The sequence below is a fragment of the Bicyclus anynana genome, chromosome 5, assembly GCF_947172395.1.
Source record: "Bicyclus anynana chromosome 5, ilBicAnyn1.1, whole genome shotgun sequence".
Classification (NCBI taxonomy): Eukaryota; Metazoa; Arthropoda; class Insecta; order Lepidoptera; family Nymphalidae; genus Bicyclus; species Bicyclus anynana.
In genome coordinates, this window is record NC_069087.1 from 14398746 (window position 1) to 14414516 (window position 15771).

Below are 15771 nucleotides of genomic sequence, written 5' to 3' on the forward strand. Positions count from 1 at the left end.
TTTACCAATACGAATATAAACAGTGCTACTACATTAATAGTTAAAATCATAGAATGAATGAATCATTAATTCTAATGCAGATTTACATTTTTATTCATGACTGCGTTTTCAAAAGGACATTCGTAATCCTTTCTCCGTTTCCCCGTGTCAAAGATGTACGTTTATCTTCTGACTTCTGTGTGATTTATCTTCTTTTGGAATCTGTGCTATTGCCTATTGCAAATTTTGGGCTTCATTTGTCGTCTGTGATTTTGGGAATGTCAGATCAGAATAAAAATAAATAAATATATTTAATTAATTAATGTTTCTTAATTTCCTCGCGCTAATTAAAGTGATGTGAATGATTTTAAGTACGTAAACTAAAGTCTATCAAAATGTCGAAAATATTTACACCAACCAATCAAATTCGTCTCACGAATGTGGCTATTGTAAGGTTAAAGAAAGGTGGTAAAAGATTTGAAATAGCATGTTATAAAAATAAGGTAGTATCATGGAGAAGTAAAATGTAAGTTATATGCTTTTTGACTGTGAAGTAATAAAGACTGAGAAGTATTATTTTACTTATGATCTTGCACACTTTCTCTCTTGGTAATGTAGTATAATTTATTTATTGTTGTGCAAGCCTATTACATTTGAATTATTTTACTAATTTCAGAGAGAAAGATATTGATGAAGTACTGCAGACTCACACTGTGTTTACTAATGTATCAAAAGGACAGGTGGCTAAGAAAGAAGATTTGATCAAGATTTTTGGTAAAGAAGATCAAACTGAAATATGTAAGGAAATATTAGAAAAAGGTGAATTACAAGTGTCTGATAAGGAAAGGCATTCTCAAATTGATTCACTATTCAAAGACATTGCCACAACAGTGGCTGACAAGTGTGTAAACCCAGAAACAAAGCGGCCATACCCTGTCTCAATTATAGAAAAAGCTATGAAAGATATTCACTTTTCTGTCAATGTCAACAAAAGTGCCAAACAACAATCCTTAGATGTTATACCACTTATTAAAAAAGAAATTCCTCTTGAAAGAGCTCAAATGCGAGTGAGGATACTTTTGCACGGCAAAGATGCCCGGAAAATAAGAGATAAAGCTGTTAAACTAGCAATGAACGTTGAAGAAGAAAATTGGGAAGCTGGAACTGCAAATATAATATGCCTCATAGACCCAGGTAGCTTTAGAACCTTGGATGAGATGATCAAAACCGAAACAAAGGGCAGTGGGCAATTTGAATTATTAAATTTGAAAGAAATGGTTGAAGGCGAGCAAGCCTTGTAAAAGGATTTAAGGAACTCATATTCATAGTTTTTTGTATTGTAAGTTAAATTACAAATAGTAATATAACTTTGATGTTAAAATAATCTTAAATAATAATTGATGAAAATCAAAAAGTAATTTTATTTTTATCTTGTTTGCCTGGAGATTCAATATAAACTATAATGATTTTATAAATTTTTCAGTATATTAGACTGAATTAGTCAAATTGATATATTTTTTAGAAAGGCGGTAATTACCAACATAGTATTTAACTTATGGTATCAAGATACACAGTGGGATTACTTTTTATTAAAAAGTATCATTATCAACCATAGATATATGACTCAGTATGGTGTCAACCCTTCAGTCGGAGCTGAGCTTGAGTCTGCTTTCAGAATGAGTGGGGTTAGGCCACCACGCTGGCCCTATTGGCAGACTTCACACAACTATAAAATTAAGAAAATTCTCTGGTATGCAGGTTTCCTAACGATATTTTTCCTTCATCGTTTGAGACACGTGATATTTAATTTCTTAAAATGCACACAACTGAAAATGCTTCGGACACTTAGACCATTTAAATCTATGCCCGGACCGGATTCGAACCCACACCCTCCGGACTCGGAGGCACAAATTATATCCAATGGGCTATCACGGCTATATTCATTGGAATATTGTTAGCTATTGAATATTGAGGGGGAGGCAAACTTAGAACCTCTTACGGTGGAATTCATAGTCGTAGTAGGGGGCCCCTAAGGGGATTATTCAGCCGCTATGTGTCGAATTCAACCCCTACGCGTTTCATAGACAAAAGAAACCCCTCATTTGACAGGAGCTGGCGGCTGACTGCTGAATTACCGATATTTGTCAGCCAAACCATCCCCTGGCATTTTTTTTGTTGTTATTTGTTACTCGCCCAGTGAAAATGGATTTGGAAAACGACTTATGTTTTTTGAACAATATAACGACGGACGTAGATGTTGTTGAAAACCGTGGGCGTATAATATCAGTGCCAAAGCGATATATTCGGGATTGCGTAAATCCAATAGAATTTTATGGCGATATGGAATTTCGTCGCCGGTTCCGCTTTGATAAAGAGTCCCTTATTAGGCATATTATGCCTCTATTAAATTCACATTTAACGCGGGACACCAAGAGAGGGCTTCCTATACCGCCGTTATTATGTGTACTAGCGGCACTTCGATTTTACGCAACAGGATGTTTCCAGGTATGTAGGCAATGTGTTCATTCTAAAGAAATTATTTTGTTCATTATAATATAAATTAGGAGTAGGTTAAAATCCAGAGAACTCATGATAGCTAAATGGATATGAACCACTGGACCTCCTTAATCGGAGGATGTACTCGTAGGTTCAAATGCGGTCAGGATCATGCACCTACAACTTTTCCATATGTGCATTTTAACGAATTATTATCTCTTCTAATATGTGAAGTCTGCCAATCCACGTTGGGCCAGCGCTGTGGTATAATGTTGTTGTATTTGTAATCTGACCCATATAAATGTTAGGTATACCTGTACTTTCGATTTAGGAAATAGATAACCAACATAATGTTTATTTTCAGACTGTATGTGGCGATTTGGTGTCCATATCGCAACCGACAATTTGTCGGATTGTATTGCGTATCTCGAAAATATTATGCAGTCACGTCCGTCAAGCAGTAAAATTTCCGTTACCTGGGCCACAAAGTAGTGCAGTCCATCAATCATTCTATGCTATAGCAGGAATGCCACAAGTTATAGGATGTATTGATGGCACTCACATACCCATAAACAACCCTGGAGGACCCTATGCTGAGGTTTACAGAAACAGAAAATCTTATTTTTCTGTAAATGTCCAGGTAAAATATATTTTGTCTGGTGCTCATTAATAGGCTGATTATATAGTATCAAATTATAACTGTACATTTTGATTACAGGTTGTTGGAGGACCAAATTTGGAAATTTTCGACATTGTTGCTCGTTGGCCTGGGCGGGAACATGATAGTCGAATCTTTAACTCTAGCTCTGTTAAAATAAAATTAGAAGAAGGTTTAATACAAGGAATTTTGTTGGGAGATAGTGCCTATGCAAGTGAACCTTATTTGTTAACTCCAATTAGTAACCCTACTCCCAATTCTCCTGATGAAAGGTATAATAAAGCTCAGATAAAAACTAGAAATTCAGTAGAAAGACTCTTTGGAGTATGGAAAAAAAGATTTCCTTGTCTGCAGAAGACACTAGGCAACAAAATAAAAAATGTGCCTACAATAATAGTAGCTTGTGCAGTTTTGCATAATGTTGCTATAAAATATAAAGATCCTGAGCCTCCAATAATTCCTCAAAGAATAATGCCCCAACCAAATGAAACACAAAATTCAACTAGTGTTTCAGGATTTGCTGTAAGACGAGGAATTATTTTAAGGCATTTTTCATGACTTTTTTTACCGTAAATTTAATTATATATGTCCCACAAGCAAGCAAGCAACCATGGTTTGCAAGCTTAGTAGGGTGATAATGTTAAATACTTTAATGACCGGGACCAACAGCTCAACATTACGCCAAAAATTCATTTTACATTCAGTATGTAACATTTTTTGTTATTACTAAAGATGCTGTGCATAATTACAATTGTTTTTTTATCATCAGGAGTTATTATTATATCATCAGGAGAGGGGATAAGGCATACTATCAGATGTTGATGATAATGGCTGGGACAGACAGGTACTAATATTGTATAGCTAGAAGTAGGACTGGAACCCAGGACCTCATAATCCAAAACTGCATAGGCCCCTGCACAGGACCAACGAGACAGTTTTAATTAATATGGACCTTGTGAAGTAGCTAAAGATCAATTGGAACTTTTACAATGACAGGGACGGAATTTTGTGTAGACAAGTGTAGTTCTCATGGCAGGGAATTACAATGATATGCTCTAGAATACTGTTCCTTGAAAATCTGTGGTTCTCAAAGCAAAGGAAAGACCCTTATAATACCTTGGAAAGTCAATAGCAATTGGTATTGAGGTAGTATAGTGGTGTGTATTGTAAAGAGGTCTCACTCTGAACATTTATATTAGACCATTATTTGCTAAGTATACAAATATTAAATAAATGAATGATGAAAAATTAAAATTTATTAATTTTACTTCTGCAGTTTTATTATAAATCTGCCCTTATAAATATAAACAATAATAATGATAGTTAATTTGAAAACTTAATAAGTACAGATGTAAATTATGTATTTTTAATGTTGTTATAATAAAAACTTTGAATCACAGGAATCTATGTTTCATTTTAGCTTGAGTCAGAATTGCAATATCTACTGTCCTTTTCATTATTATGAACTATGGCCAAGACTACCCCCTTATAGGATTTGTTGTTCCACTTTTATACCAGAAAATGTATTATGTAAGTATACTATATAAAATCAGATGTTAAAGTAAATTGTAAAAGAATTTTTCAAATTGGTTTAGTAGTATGAATAGGCTTCAAATTCATTACATACAAACAAACAATCAAATATTACCTCTTTAGAATACCAGTATAGATTATGTGATTTCTAGACTTTGTTAAATACAGTTTTACTGTGACCACTTCCTACATCTTGTAAAATATTGTAAAAAATACAGCATACCTACCTACTTATAGGAAGTTATAATAGTTCTCTTATCTATTTCAGGTTGTTTTTGTAACAGAAACAAATTTTTGTTTAATCTTTTTTTTTATTTCAAAATTTAGAACAGTATGTACATTTTTTTTTCAAAAGGTTATAATTTAAATCTTGAATAATAATTTCTAATCTTTGAATTTCTATTTTAATTTGCATGTTCTAGAGCACGCTGCAACTCTATTTTACGGAGGGCTCGTTGGTGTTCCAATATCTCAAGCTCATTCATTTCTTTTATAGAATTTAATTTCTGCAAATGACGCAGCATTTCAGATTCTTTTTGGAATTCTATTTCCAATATGGAACGGCGAATTTTGTATAAGTCTTGCTGTTCATTTCTCTCCTTTAATATATTGTTTTTCCTCAAAGTAATAACTTCTGATGCTGCTGTAGATGCTGAAAAAAAATATTATATTATATCACACAAGTATGTAAGAGAAAGGTATATCTTAAGGCTACAATGTCTTGTGAATGTGAAGATATATATAAAGATGAATTACCTAAGCGTCTACGTCGTTCAGTGTATGGTAATTCCGTCCGAGGCATCAATGGGCTGGATATGTTGCAGGTATCTGTGGGTTCTATGGTTTCTGCTTCTGGACTAATAATAATATTCATTCCTGTAATAAGAAACAAATATTATAACAACTGTGTTTAATTTCTTCATTTATTAAGCATACTACTCACTTGAAGTTAAATGTTCATTTATTTGGTTATTCATAGTTTCACAGGCAGTTTGGGTTGAATCTGTAAATTAAAGTACTATTATTTTTATATAATTTAATACATTGATTTTTAGAAATACTATTATATATAAAAATCAAAGTAATACAATTAATGTATTCCAACTTAGATTTTGTAAAGGTGGTTACCTAAATATCTGCGGAGTACTGATTGATCACAGTCTTGTAAAATCGACTGTGACATTATTGGTGTTTTGCACCGAGTTGATATTGTGCAAGTAGTGGTTATTGCTGCAATAAAAAAAATCACAAATATTCAATCTGAATTAAATTTATTATAATAACTGTAAATTCAATGTTATACTGAAAACCTAGAACACTCATTTAATATAAAACAAAATATGTATGTTTAAATAAGTAGAAATCAAGACAGCCTACCAGGTACTTACAAGTTTCAGTTTGCCTTTCACTTTCAAAAATAGTGTTACTATCAATTGTGCCAGGGATTTCAATCATAAGATGAGGTACTACCTCTTCCACCCCTGGCACATAATCTTGACTGGGGAGACACGGACTACCACCACCTGTTGCCATCCTTGTTTTTATTTCTTTTGTTCGGTCATCTTTGGCATGTTTTTTAATTTTCTCCCAGCACCTTCTTAATTGTATTGTAGCACGCTGTTAATCATTTAAAATAAAAAAATATAGTATAGTGAATAAATACCATTTTGTACTGAGCTGATCAAGAGCCAAAGTATTTCAATCTTATATGTAGCCTCATAATACTTACTTTGGTAACAAAAGTATTGTTATTAAATTTGTTTGTCACCCTGTCCCAGGCCTCTGCCTTTAGTTTATTAGTGGACTTGTTTGTCCGCTTATCTTCGATAATTTTTTCAAATTTTAATAAATTGACGAGCAACTCCTTTTCCTCATGTGTAAATGTTACTTTTTGATAAAAGTGCTCCATTAAAAATAAAAACTGATAAATATATTAAAAACTGAGAAGAATTTGAAGATAGTATTTCGTAACCTTCAGTCCGACAAAACAAACAGTAAACACCATATGATAAAAAAAAAGAGAATTGTCATATACATTTTTAATACTAGATATCGGTTTAGGATTCCAGCTCTTTTATGCCCGTTTTTTGTAAAATGTCAAAGAGAATACGTCATTTTGTACTCGGTCTATTATGTAATAAGAGAATCTGTGGTTTTATCACAGAATTTTCAAAAACCTAATCTAAAATCATAGACAACATTTGCTTGAAACTCCAGTCACCTAGGGGCTCCCCAGAAGTTTGTTTATGAAATGCAATGAAGGATGATTCAATAGTCAGCCCCTGGGTGAATACTGAATGTTGGTTTGTGGGGGATTGTTCACTTCACGACTATGAATTCCAGGGTTAGTTACCTCAAATTTTCAGTCCGGCCCTTTATTTGCGACTATTTTTCACATCGTACTACCGTCACAACGGTGTAGATTTCTATGATAATATATCTGTGGACAAGGAACATATTTACTCAGTATGTCTGTGGAAAGTTTATCAGCTTTTTAGTCTATGTTTGACAAAGAGTAATTACTATATTTACTAAATTTTATATTTTTGTTACCGATTTTGTGAAGATTTCATTGTATTTAAAAGAATTTCATTTTGACTTAAAAAAATAAACAATGATAAAATTGGGCTAAGTTTTATTATATTTTGAAGTTTTTAATCAAATATTTAAAAAAAGATAACAAAGAACCGATACTGAATCGAAACGTGTAATGGAACGTTGAAGTGAATGTACCCATCAGCAAATGAATGACAAATTAAAAAGTTTTATTTTTCTTATATTGGTACGAGATTTTATTGATTGTTTTCTTTCAAGATTTTCGGCCAGACGGCGACTGAAATTGCAAGTTACTGTGATATATTTATTTTCAATAATTAACTATTCTTATCAAGCAATTAAATGAGCAGGGATATCGAGTTATGTCTATAAGTAATGGAAGGTACAGAACTGGGTGGCGACCAGCAATTCTGTTTGAGATGGAACAATTTTCAAGCGAATATAACTTCTCAATTCGAAGCACTGCGCGATGATGAGGACTTCGTGGATGTCACCCTGGCATGCGAGGGACACAGGCTCGAGGCCCACAAAGTGGTTCTTTCGGCGTGTAGTCCTTATTTCAAGGAATTATTTAAAGTAAGTCCATCTTTCACTCCCCACATTGATGTGTCACCATTACAATGACTCTAGTGAAAGTTGTTATGTATAAAACACTTGATCTACTTACAAATGCCATGTCTCGCGATCCGGTTAAGTATTCGTGATTTCATTATTTGTACCTACTTTAGAATTCTGTTTCACAATTTCTAATTAATTCATTCCTATTGGGGCTCCCAATAAAGCATTTCGTTTGGAAAATTCACAATATTTGCATTTGAACAATGATTTACAAAAAAATTTGCCTTTCTAAGCGTTATCATTGATTTTTCCCTTTCTATTCTAATTGTGAGCACATTGCTACACAAGTTCTATCACCCAATCTGAAAGGCATATTTTTTTTCTAACAATGAATTTCAGTTTGCTTTCACTATGAGACCATACTTTATTAAGAATCTGAATTTTTAATTTGAATTTCATTAAATATATACAAGATACCTAAATGCTACCTGACTATTCTTTATTAAATACAAGAAAGAGAGCATGTTTCAGTATTAAAAATTATTTCATATAATACAAAAGTACATTATACTTTGATTTAGTGAATAATTACAAATTTTATGATTTTATGATTAGATTTTTGAATTGTTTATAAAGTTTAAAATATTTACTTTTATGCATTATTAGTTTGTCTATTTCATAAAATTATACCTTCCACTTTGTGTGCTATTGCATGGTGCAGGAGACTGTTGCCTCTATGACATTTATAATATGTACTATTATCATGAATCACGGGAAACTTTCAAGAGTGAAACAAACTGGCACCAGCACCATGCTACAGAAACAAACTAGCTTGCCATCCTGCATTAGAGTGTGTGGTGGGTATAAGCTCCATATTCTTCTATAAGGTGGGTGGCTGTGCCCTGTAATAGGGCAATTATTATAGGCTGATAACAGCCCATAACTTTATCTACATGAATTTAGTATATGTACTATTTGTGCAACTCTTTAGTTTATTAAACTAAAGAGTTGTAGTTGATTTATATGTTAATCCAAGGTGTATTCTATCTCCCTTTAAGATTTTAACCAAAGTTTATTAGTTATTATTATTATTTATTTCTTAAATAGCCATCAATTTACCCAGCGTAATTCCCATTCCTGTGAGAATACAGCGTAAACATAGCCTATGACATTCACAAATAATGTAACTTTCTAGTGGTAAAAGCTATTTTAAAACTGGTTCAGTAGATCCAGAGATTACCCCTACAAAACCACAAACTTTATTTTTTATAATATTAGTATAGAAGTATAGATATGTAAAAGTGTATTTTACATCTTATAAGCTGCTATGGCACAGTACACCACTTGTAAATGGGCCAATTAACCACTAAACATTTTATGAAATCATTTTATTGAAAGGTCTTTGCCCTTAACCCAAGCAGTTTACATATTGAAGTCTACCTTTCAATGTGTTGTGTAAACCAATCCTTTTTAATATTTCGTGAAGTAATTTTTATGCATAAAATATTTTATTCCTATGGCACACTTGGTGAATTGAGTAATCATTTCATTGCATCAATGTTACCATGAGGTATAATTGAACACTGTCATAGTCAAGTATATAATATTTTTCTTATTGTACTCTACTAGTATCTCTTGTGGTTTCAGTTCAATGGTGGAATTAACACAATACTTATTTACTCATATTATTTATATTATAAGAAATGTTAACTTTTCTAATATTTGTTATAAATATACTTCAAAACGAATGAACTGAAAATAAGAGTTCTTTCACAAATTAAAAGCTAAATTAATAGCGAATAACAGGTTTTATTTTATCACCATATTCCCACAGGAATGGGAACTAATGAGGGTAGAACAGAACAATAAAACTTGTGAAAATTCTTTGTTCTGTTATAGATAATTTAAAGCTTTGTAAGTAAAGGTCCCAATTGTATTCATATTTATGATACAGTAATACTAATTCAAAATTCAAAAAATCAGATATTCTTCAATTCAAATTCAAAATTAATTTATTTCAAGTAGGCTCAGTTTACAAGCACTTTTGACACCTCTTATATTACTTTACTAAATTGCCAATTAGTATTTATTACACCATTATCTCCCATAAATGCAATGCTTATAAAGATGGTAGGTACAATATTATAATAATGAAAAAAATATGTCAAGCAATATAATTGTTTAGTTCACTTTACCATACAATATTTATTGTGAGAGATAAAAATACACTTAAAGATAATGTGTAAAAACTTAAACAAACAATTACCTAACTATATATGAATGATAACAATCACATACTTCAGTTCCCCACACAGTCGCTGGGCATTACAAGGTGATGTTTAAATTGAAAGTTGACATTGCACACCATTATCATGATCTGTCAATGACCTCTTGCAAAAGTGATAAGATTCTGCTGAGATTGTGTTGGTGTTTATAACACAAAAGTAGATCTTCGTTTTGTTTTAAATTAACCCTTATATGCTACACAAAGACCAAATTACCAAAGCTATTGTAGAGTTTGTCTGTTACCTTTTCACAGCCAATAGACAGAGAGCCCGTGAACCCCAGAGCTTCATCATTTTATATAAGCCTCCCATAAATAAGTATAGCAACCAGTTATGGAGTTAGGACCACAGTGGCTTTAGGAGGTAGTCAGTTTTAAGGATCCAGACCTTCAACCGTTTAAGTATAAAGTGTAATTTTTCCATGTTTTCCTCAGCATAATGTGAGAAATTATATTCCCAGTTGCTAGTCACTTAGCTTCGCGACAATCCTTAGCTAGAGACCCTTGAAGTTTCAAATTAAATAGTGTTTTTTGAAGGTATAATTTCTGAAATTGAACATTGGCTTTTCATTCACTTTAAAACCAAGAATTTAAACCTGTAATTTTAAAATATGTGACTACATATTTTATTTCTTAATCTATATAAAATTTAAATTGCAACAGAAAATGGATCATCTCAATATACATCCAGTGTAATAATAATTATAGTCACAGACTATTTTCAATCTGGGTCACATCGGAATTCATACTATAAGAGCAAAATTGACATATAATATTTTCTGATATGACTGTTTTAGAGTCGGGGAGTTTAGAAATTAATAGAATAGAAAGAATTTATTTATAAAAACTTGAAACTAATAAATTTATTTCTTAAAATTTAGTTCTTTAATAAGACAGACAGACTTTCGCACTTACTTTTTATTAACTCACACACACTTTAATGAAATAATACACTTTTAGTAATTCTGTTGTACTAACATGCCACCAAGTGAAGAGGAATAGACACATTATAGAAATAATATTTTTTTTTGTAATTCTGTGGTACTAACATAAGTGAAGAGAAATAGACAAAGTATTGTCCAATGTCAGCAGAGTTGTCCCAGTCCCATCTCTTTCGTCTGAACGCAATGAAAGAGCTGGCGGTATTTTCGCTTGCACCGCCATTGGTTGAAATTTGTCTATTTCGCTTCACGAGATTATGTTGTTATAAAAGTGAACCGAATTTAGCTACTCCACTGAATTTACACATGCACAATTTTGTATTTAATTCCATTATATATATTATATGTCTATACAGTTTTTAGTTCCTAAACACACAACTCGTATTTTAACATTGTATATGTATATTTAGCAGGGGCGATGGATTCTAACAACCCGATTCCTATCAGGTTTCCTTTTAAAAATTCATACATACATATCATTATTGCTGCGGTATAGTTTTTGGAGTGTGTGTTATGTTTTTTGTTTTGAATATTTGTGTATGTGCTTATAAGTGTGTATGTTTGGTGCTGCTGTGCTTTTGATTAATATAAGAAGATCAATTAAGGTAAAGTTTAATTCGTACTCAACCAAAAACATATTCAGACTATAAAACACAAATGAACGGGCTACCTAATTAGAAAATTTCAGAAGTCACTATTATTGGGTATTATTTGTTTATTGTGTTATGATATTTTGGTATCACTATCACACTGAAATTAAGACAATTAGCCACTTTTGTTCGCCTCACATAATATCTCTATTTTTAAATCTTTGGAAAATATGCTATATTCTTTCTTTTTTTATGACTATTCACTGTATCATGTTTTTAAATTACAAATAAGCCTACTTGCATTAAGTAAGTTATTGAAAATTTAAATATTTTACATAACATTTTGTTACATATTTATTAGGTACTTACTGACTCTCTCAGGTGTATGATAGTAATACAATAATATATAAGTAATACTTTAAACAATACTTTTTACTGCATGTGTGGAAAAAATCGCTAAAGTCACATTAAAATTGAAAAATGTACACATAAAAAAACAAACATACAAAGAAAAATATTTTTTTATACTTAATAGGGATAATAAATTTAATATTTAATTATATAGTTCCAAGAATTTTATTTAATTTATTTTATAATAATTTTAAACAATTAAGTCTTTTTTAAATTGTGTATAATTTTTAAAAGTATAAAAAACTAAGAAAAACATTAAACAAAGGGCATGATCTCTCGTGTTGATTCAGGTCCATTATCCGTTGAGTTGAAAGCTGTAAAAAAATAACAAAATCTCATGCTTTATGAATAAATAAAACAAAATTTATTAATTTTGTAGTAATACAGTGCTATAATTTTAAATCAATACTCTTTGGCGTTTCTTTTCCCACATGTCCCTAAAGAGCTATGCCTTAATAATTACAATTTTAAGATTGCCAATGGCCCAATGCCAAATCTAAATTGTAATTATTAGGGCACAGGAAAATTTCCATATTTGATTAAGTGTTAATAAAAGTAAAGGAATTTTTAACCGACTTCAAAAAGAAGGAGCTTCTCAATTCGGCTGGTATTTTTTTTTTTTTTTTATGTTTGTACACCGATTACTCAAAGACGTCTGGACCGATTTCCAAAATTCTTTTTTTTATCAGTAAAATACGTACGCTGTTAGAAGCTGCAACTTTTTGTTGCTTTTATTTAGGAGCCTGGGGTTTTTACTAAGAAGTCATTAACCTTTGCTTTCAGAATAAGTTTTAACAAGTGCATCGGACTTTTGCATATGGATGAACATAGTAACATTTTTAAAATAATGAAAAAAAACCGGCCACGTGCGTGCCTGGTCACGTACGTACGTCACAGTGTAGGGTTCCGTATGTCGACTTAGAATAATGGTTTTTGGTTGATCAACTACAACTATTTCAATTTTAAACCCTACTTAGCTCTAAAAGTTATTCTTTTAATTTCATTATATATGCTACTTCTGTATTTTTTTTCCGTATACTTCCGTATACACAACGGTTAGGTAACAGAGAGGGAAACTTTAAACAAAAATTAAAACTTTAAACCTTGGTATTTAATTTCCCTAAATTGATAAATGGTGTTAACACACCCAAGTGTATTTTTTAAAGACCTATTCAATGTGACTACGCAATAGCTATTTACAGGTATCCTAAAAATATTTTATTTTTTATCAAAAAAAAAAAAAAAAATATCTATTCTATTTTACGAATTTGTTGGCGTGCTTAATGTAATGCAAAATTACAGCTTTCTAATACTAATAGTCTCTGAGATAAACAGAATACGGACAGATGGACATCATATACCATAAATATCTATGTATACTTCATAAATATATAGATATTATATATTTATGAAGTAGAGGTAGGTATTATAAAATCACGTAGATATATCGAAATTGGGAAATCGTGCAATATTATGAAAATCGCTCAACTCATTGAATAATTAATAACCATAAATGATAATGAACATTAAAGTTTTATCGTCAATTAGACGCGTAGAAGAAATCTATAGGAAATGTGTGTTGACGCGTTAAGTGGAAACAATTAACCTAATTATTAAAACAACCATTTTACATTATTATATTCCTTTGAACTGATTATTTTTTTTAAATCACCAGAATTCATTGTAATCACATTCTAAATCTGCGGAATTTATGACGATTTTATTTAAAACTTATGTGTTAACTAGCGGACGCCGGCGACTTCGTCCGAAATTCGTGAAATTAAGTTTTTCACAAATCCCGCGGGAACTTTGGATTTTTTCAAGATGAAAAGTAGCTTATGTGTTAATCCTTAGTAAAATCTATTTTCATTCCAAATTTCAGCCAAATCGATTAAATAGCCGCAGCGTAAAGGAAGAACAAACATACTCACTTACACATACTTTCACACACACTTACATACAAATTTTCACCTTTATTATATTAGTGTGATAATACAGATTCATAAATATGTATTACTGTTCATTATGTTATAGTTTTGGAAGTCCACTTGGCTCTTGATATAGTGGTAAACGTATATAGACAAGTGTTTGACTATAGACAGTTGACAGACAGCGTCTTATGATGTTTAAAAGTTTTTTTTTTTTTATTTAGTCTCATTATTCCTGCAATCTGTCGTGAGACATTCAGCGGGATTGTTTGGTTGATTGTTTGGTGCGAATCCAGTGATTTGCCCAAATATAATAATGTAGTGTCTATTATATGTTTAAAAGTGAAAAAAACTTTAATTAATGAAACCTCTAAATTTCTTCTCATCATCACATTCCCAAATAGACATTCAGAAATAGATTCTTTATACAGAGTTACTGTAGGTATGGCTGTTTAGCTAACTTAAAATTAGCCAATAATAGCTGACTCTATAGTATTTTGTTGATTTAAATTCATCCTTATCATGGTATAAACAGCACAAAACAAATAACATTACTTGTATGAAGTATGAAATGGGTTCAACCATTATAATATGATTAAAATGTTTTTCCAATTATGGTGTACCTATATAGCATAGTCCATCTAATACGAGAAGTTTGTATGTCTAGGAAAATAATGATCTGGTAAACTCGAAGATTGGTGCATATACAGGGTGTCCCGTATTTAATAGATAAAACGCAAATGGTATATCACCTAATTATTTTTAGCAGGCTCAGAAGTGATTACAAAAATAGGAAAACTAATGTCTAACAAAGGTTATGATTCACAACATTCGTCAGGACAACTTAATTACAAATCAAACTGTAACTAAAATAAGACCCTAGAATGGCAGATAATGAGTGAAGTCACGCACTTGTGAACGTTGTGTGTAGGGTTAAAGCAGGGGTTTAACTGTTAACGAACACTCCCCTTTTCCACTCAAGTCACTCTCCCCGCCTATCCCAAGTAACCCATAAAGAATTACACAACAAGAGATGAAGGACGGCTCGGACGCCACGAGCACACTGAATCCGTCCGTACCGCAAGTCGTTGCAACGCGGTCATAACATTATCTCAAACTAATTTGATTATTTTTTTCCAAAAATCCCTGACCAAGTTATATTTTTTTCAGATTTTTCAAACTTTTCTATCTTAAATCAGTTTTTTCAATGCTGTAGCTGATGGAGTTAAGATTTTAAAGATCTTAATTTTGTTAAACATTACACATTAAATTATCAATGTACTATACTACTTTTGTAAATAATATTTTATTTGTTTTGTACAAAAAGCTTTGAAACAGCAGTAATTATTATTCTTTCATTAAGATGACCCGATTAAAAAAAAATGTCCATTGCAAATCTATATATTAATTATTCTATTAATTACGGAACACTCTGTATAATGTAAGTAAACACAAAGTTGTGCATATGGGCGCTCAGTGAAATGGCTAAATTCGGATCACTTTTTGCGGTCATTTTATAGGCACGTTCAATATCTAAAAGTCTGAAATCTTTGCTTTCAATGGTACACAAACTAAACAACTATACTAAACTGTATCTTTTTCCTTCCAGAACAACCCATGTCCTCACCCGATAATTTTCATGCGCGACTGCGAGGTGTCGCACGTGCGCGCGCTGCTGCAGTTCATGTACGTGGGGCAGGTGAACATCGCGCAGGCGCAGCTCAGCGCGTTCCTGCGCACGGCCGACGCGCTGCAGATACGCGGCCTCACCGACTGCTCGCAACACAACGACAAAGTACGTAACGTCAGAACAACCCATGTCCTCGCCCGATAATTT

The 15771-nt window shown here is 31.9% G+C and overlaps 4 protein-coding genes across 4 annotated transcripts; 3 read left to right on the forward strand and 1 right to left on the reverse strand.

Moving 5' to 3' along the window:
* The first annotated feature begins 3 nt into the window (after nucleotides 1–3).
* LOC112052137 (ribosome maturation protein SBDS) lies at nucleotides 4–1393 on the forward strand. Its single transcript, XM_024091088.2, has 2 exons — nucleotides 4–505; nucleotides 656–1393. The coding sequence occupies exons 1-2, from the start codon at nucleotides 375–377 to the stop codon at nucleotides 1278–1280; spliced, it is 756 nt and encodes a 251-aa protein (XP_023946856.2). The 5' UTR covers nucleotides 4–374; the 3' UTR covers nucleotides 1281–1393.
* Nucleotides 1394–1517: 124 nt separating this feature from the next.
* Nucleotides 1518–4400, forward strand: LOC112054233 (putative nuclease HARBI1). Its single transcript, XM_024093938.2, has 3 exons — nucleotides 1518–2484; nucleotides 2840–3115; nucleotides 3194–4400. The coding sequence occupies exons 1-3, from the start codon at nucleotides 2182–2184 to the stop codon at nucleotides 3689–3691; spliced, it is 1077 nt and encodes a 358-aa protein (XP_023949706.2). The 5' UTR covers nucleotides 1518–2181; the 3' UTR covers nucleotides 3692–4400.
* Nucleotides 4401–4957: 557 nt separating this feature from the next.
* LOC112054234 (uncharacterized) lies at nucleotides 4958–6723 on the reverse strand. Its single transcript, XM_024093939.2, has 6 exons — nucleotides 6396–6723; nucleotides 6055–6283; nucleotides 5795–5896; nucleotides 5610–5669; nucleotides 5423–5542; nucleotides 4958–5318 (listed from the first exon to the last, which is right to left on the reverse strand). The coding sequence occupies exons 1-6, from the start codon at nucleotides 6573–6575 to the stop codon at nucleotides 5071–5073; spliced, it is 939 nt and encodes a 312-aa protein (XP_023949707.2). The 5' UTR covers nucleotides 6576–6723; the 3' UTR covers nucleotides 4958–5070.
* A 676-nt stretch (nucleotides 6724–7399) lies between these two features.
* Nucleotides 7400–15768, forward strand: LOC128198084 (longitudinals lacking protein-like). The gene is made up of 2 exons (XM_052881453.1): nucleotides 7400–7798; nucleotides 15544–15768. Exons 1-2 carry the CDS (start codon nucleotides 7598–7600, stop codon nucleotides 15766–15768), a joined length of 426 nt encoding a protein of 141 aa, XP_052737413.1. The 5' UTR covers nucleotides 7400–7597.
* The last annotated feature ends 3 nt before the right edge of the window (nucleotides 15769–15771 follow it).

Bases quoted from the DNA above. Each gene is read 5' to 3' on its own strand.
- LOC112052137 (XM_024091088.2), top strand. From the start codon at position 375: ATGTCGAAAATATTTACACCAACCAATCAAATTCGTCTCACGAATGTG. The intron at 506-655 runs GTAAGTTATATG...TACTAATTTCAG, and splicing joins GTATCATGGAGAAGTAAAAT to AGAGAAAGATATTGATGAAG.
- LOC112054233 (XM_024093938.2), top strand. From the start codon at position 2,182: ATGGATTTGGAAAACGACTTATGTTTTTTGAACAATATAACGACGGAC. The intron at 2,485-2,839 runs GTATGTAGGCAA...GTTTATTTTCAG, and splicing joins ACGCAACAGGATGTTTCCAG to ACTGTATGTGGCGATTTGGT. The intron at 3,116-3,193 runs GTAAAATATATT...TTTTGATTACAG, and splicing joins ATTTTTCTGTAAATGTCCAG to GTTGTTGGAGGACCAAATTT.
- LOC112054234 (XM_024093939.2), bottom strand. From the start codon at position 6,575: ATGGAGCACTTTTATCAAAAAGTAACATTTACACATGAGGAAAAGGAG. The intron at 5,670-5,794 runs GTAACCACCTTT...TTTAATTTACAG, and splicing joins AGTACTCCGCAGATATTTAG to ATTCAACCCAAACTGCCTGT. The intron at 5,543-5,609 runs GTGAGTAGTATG...TTCTTATTACAG, and splicing joins AAATGAACATTTAACTTCAA to GAATGAATATTATTATTAGT.
- LOC128198084 (XM_052881453.1), top strand. From the start codon at position 7,598: ATGGAAGGTACAGAACTGGGTGGCGACCAGCAATTCTGTTTGAGATGG. The intron at 7,799-15,543 runs GTAAGTCCATCT...TTTTCCTTCCAG, and splicing joins ATTTCAAGGAATTATTTAAA to AACAACCCATGTCCTCACCC.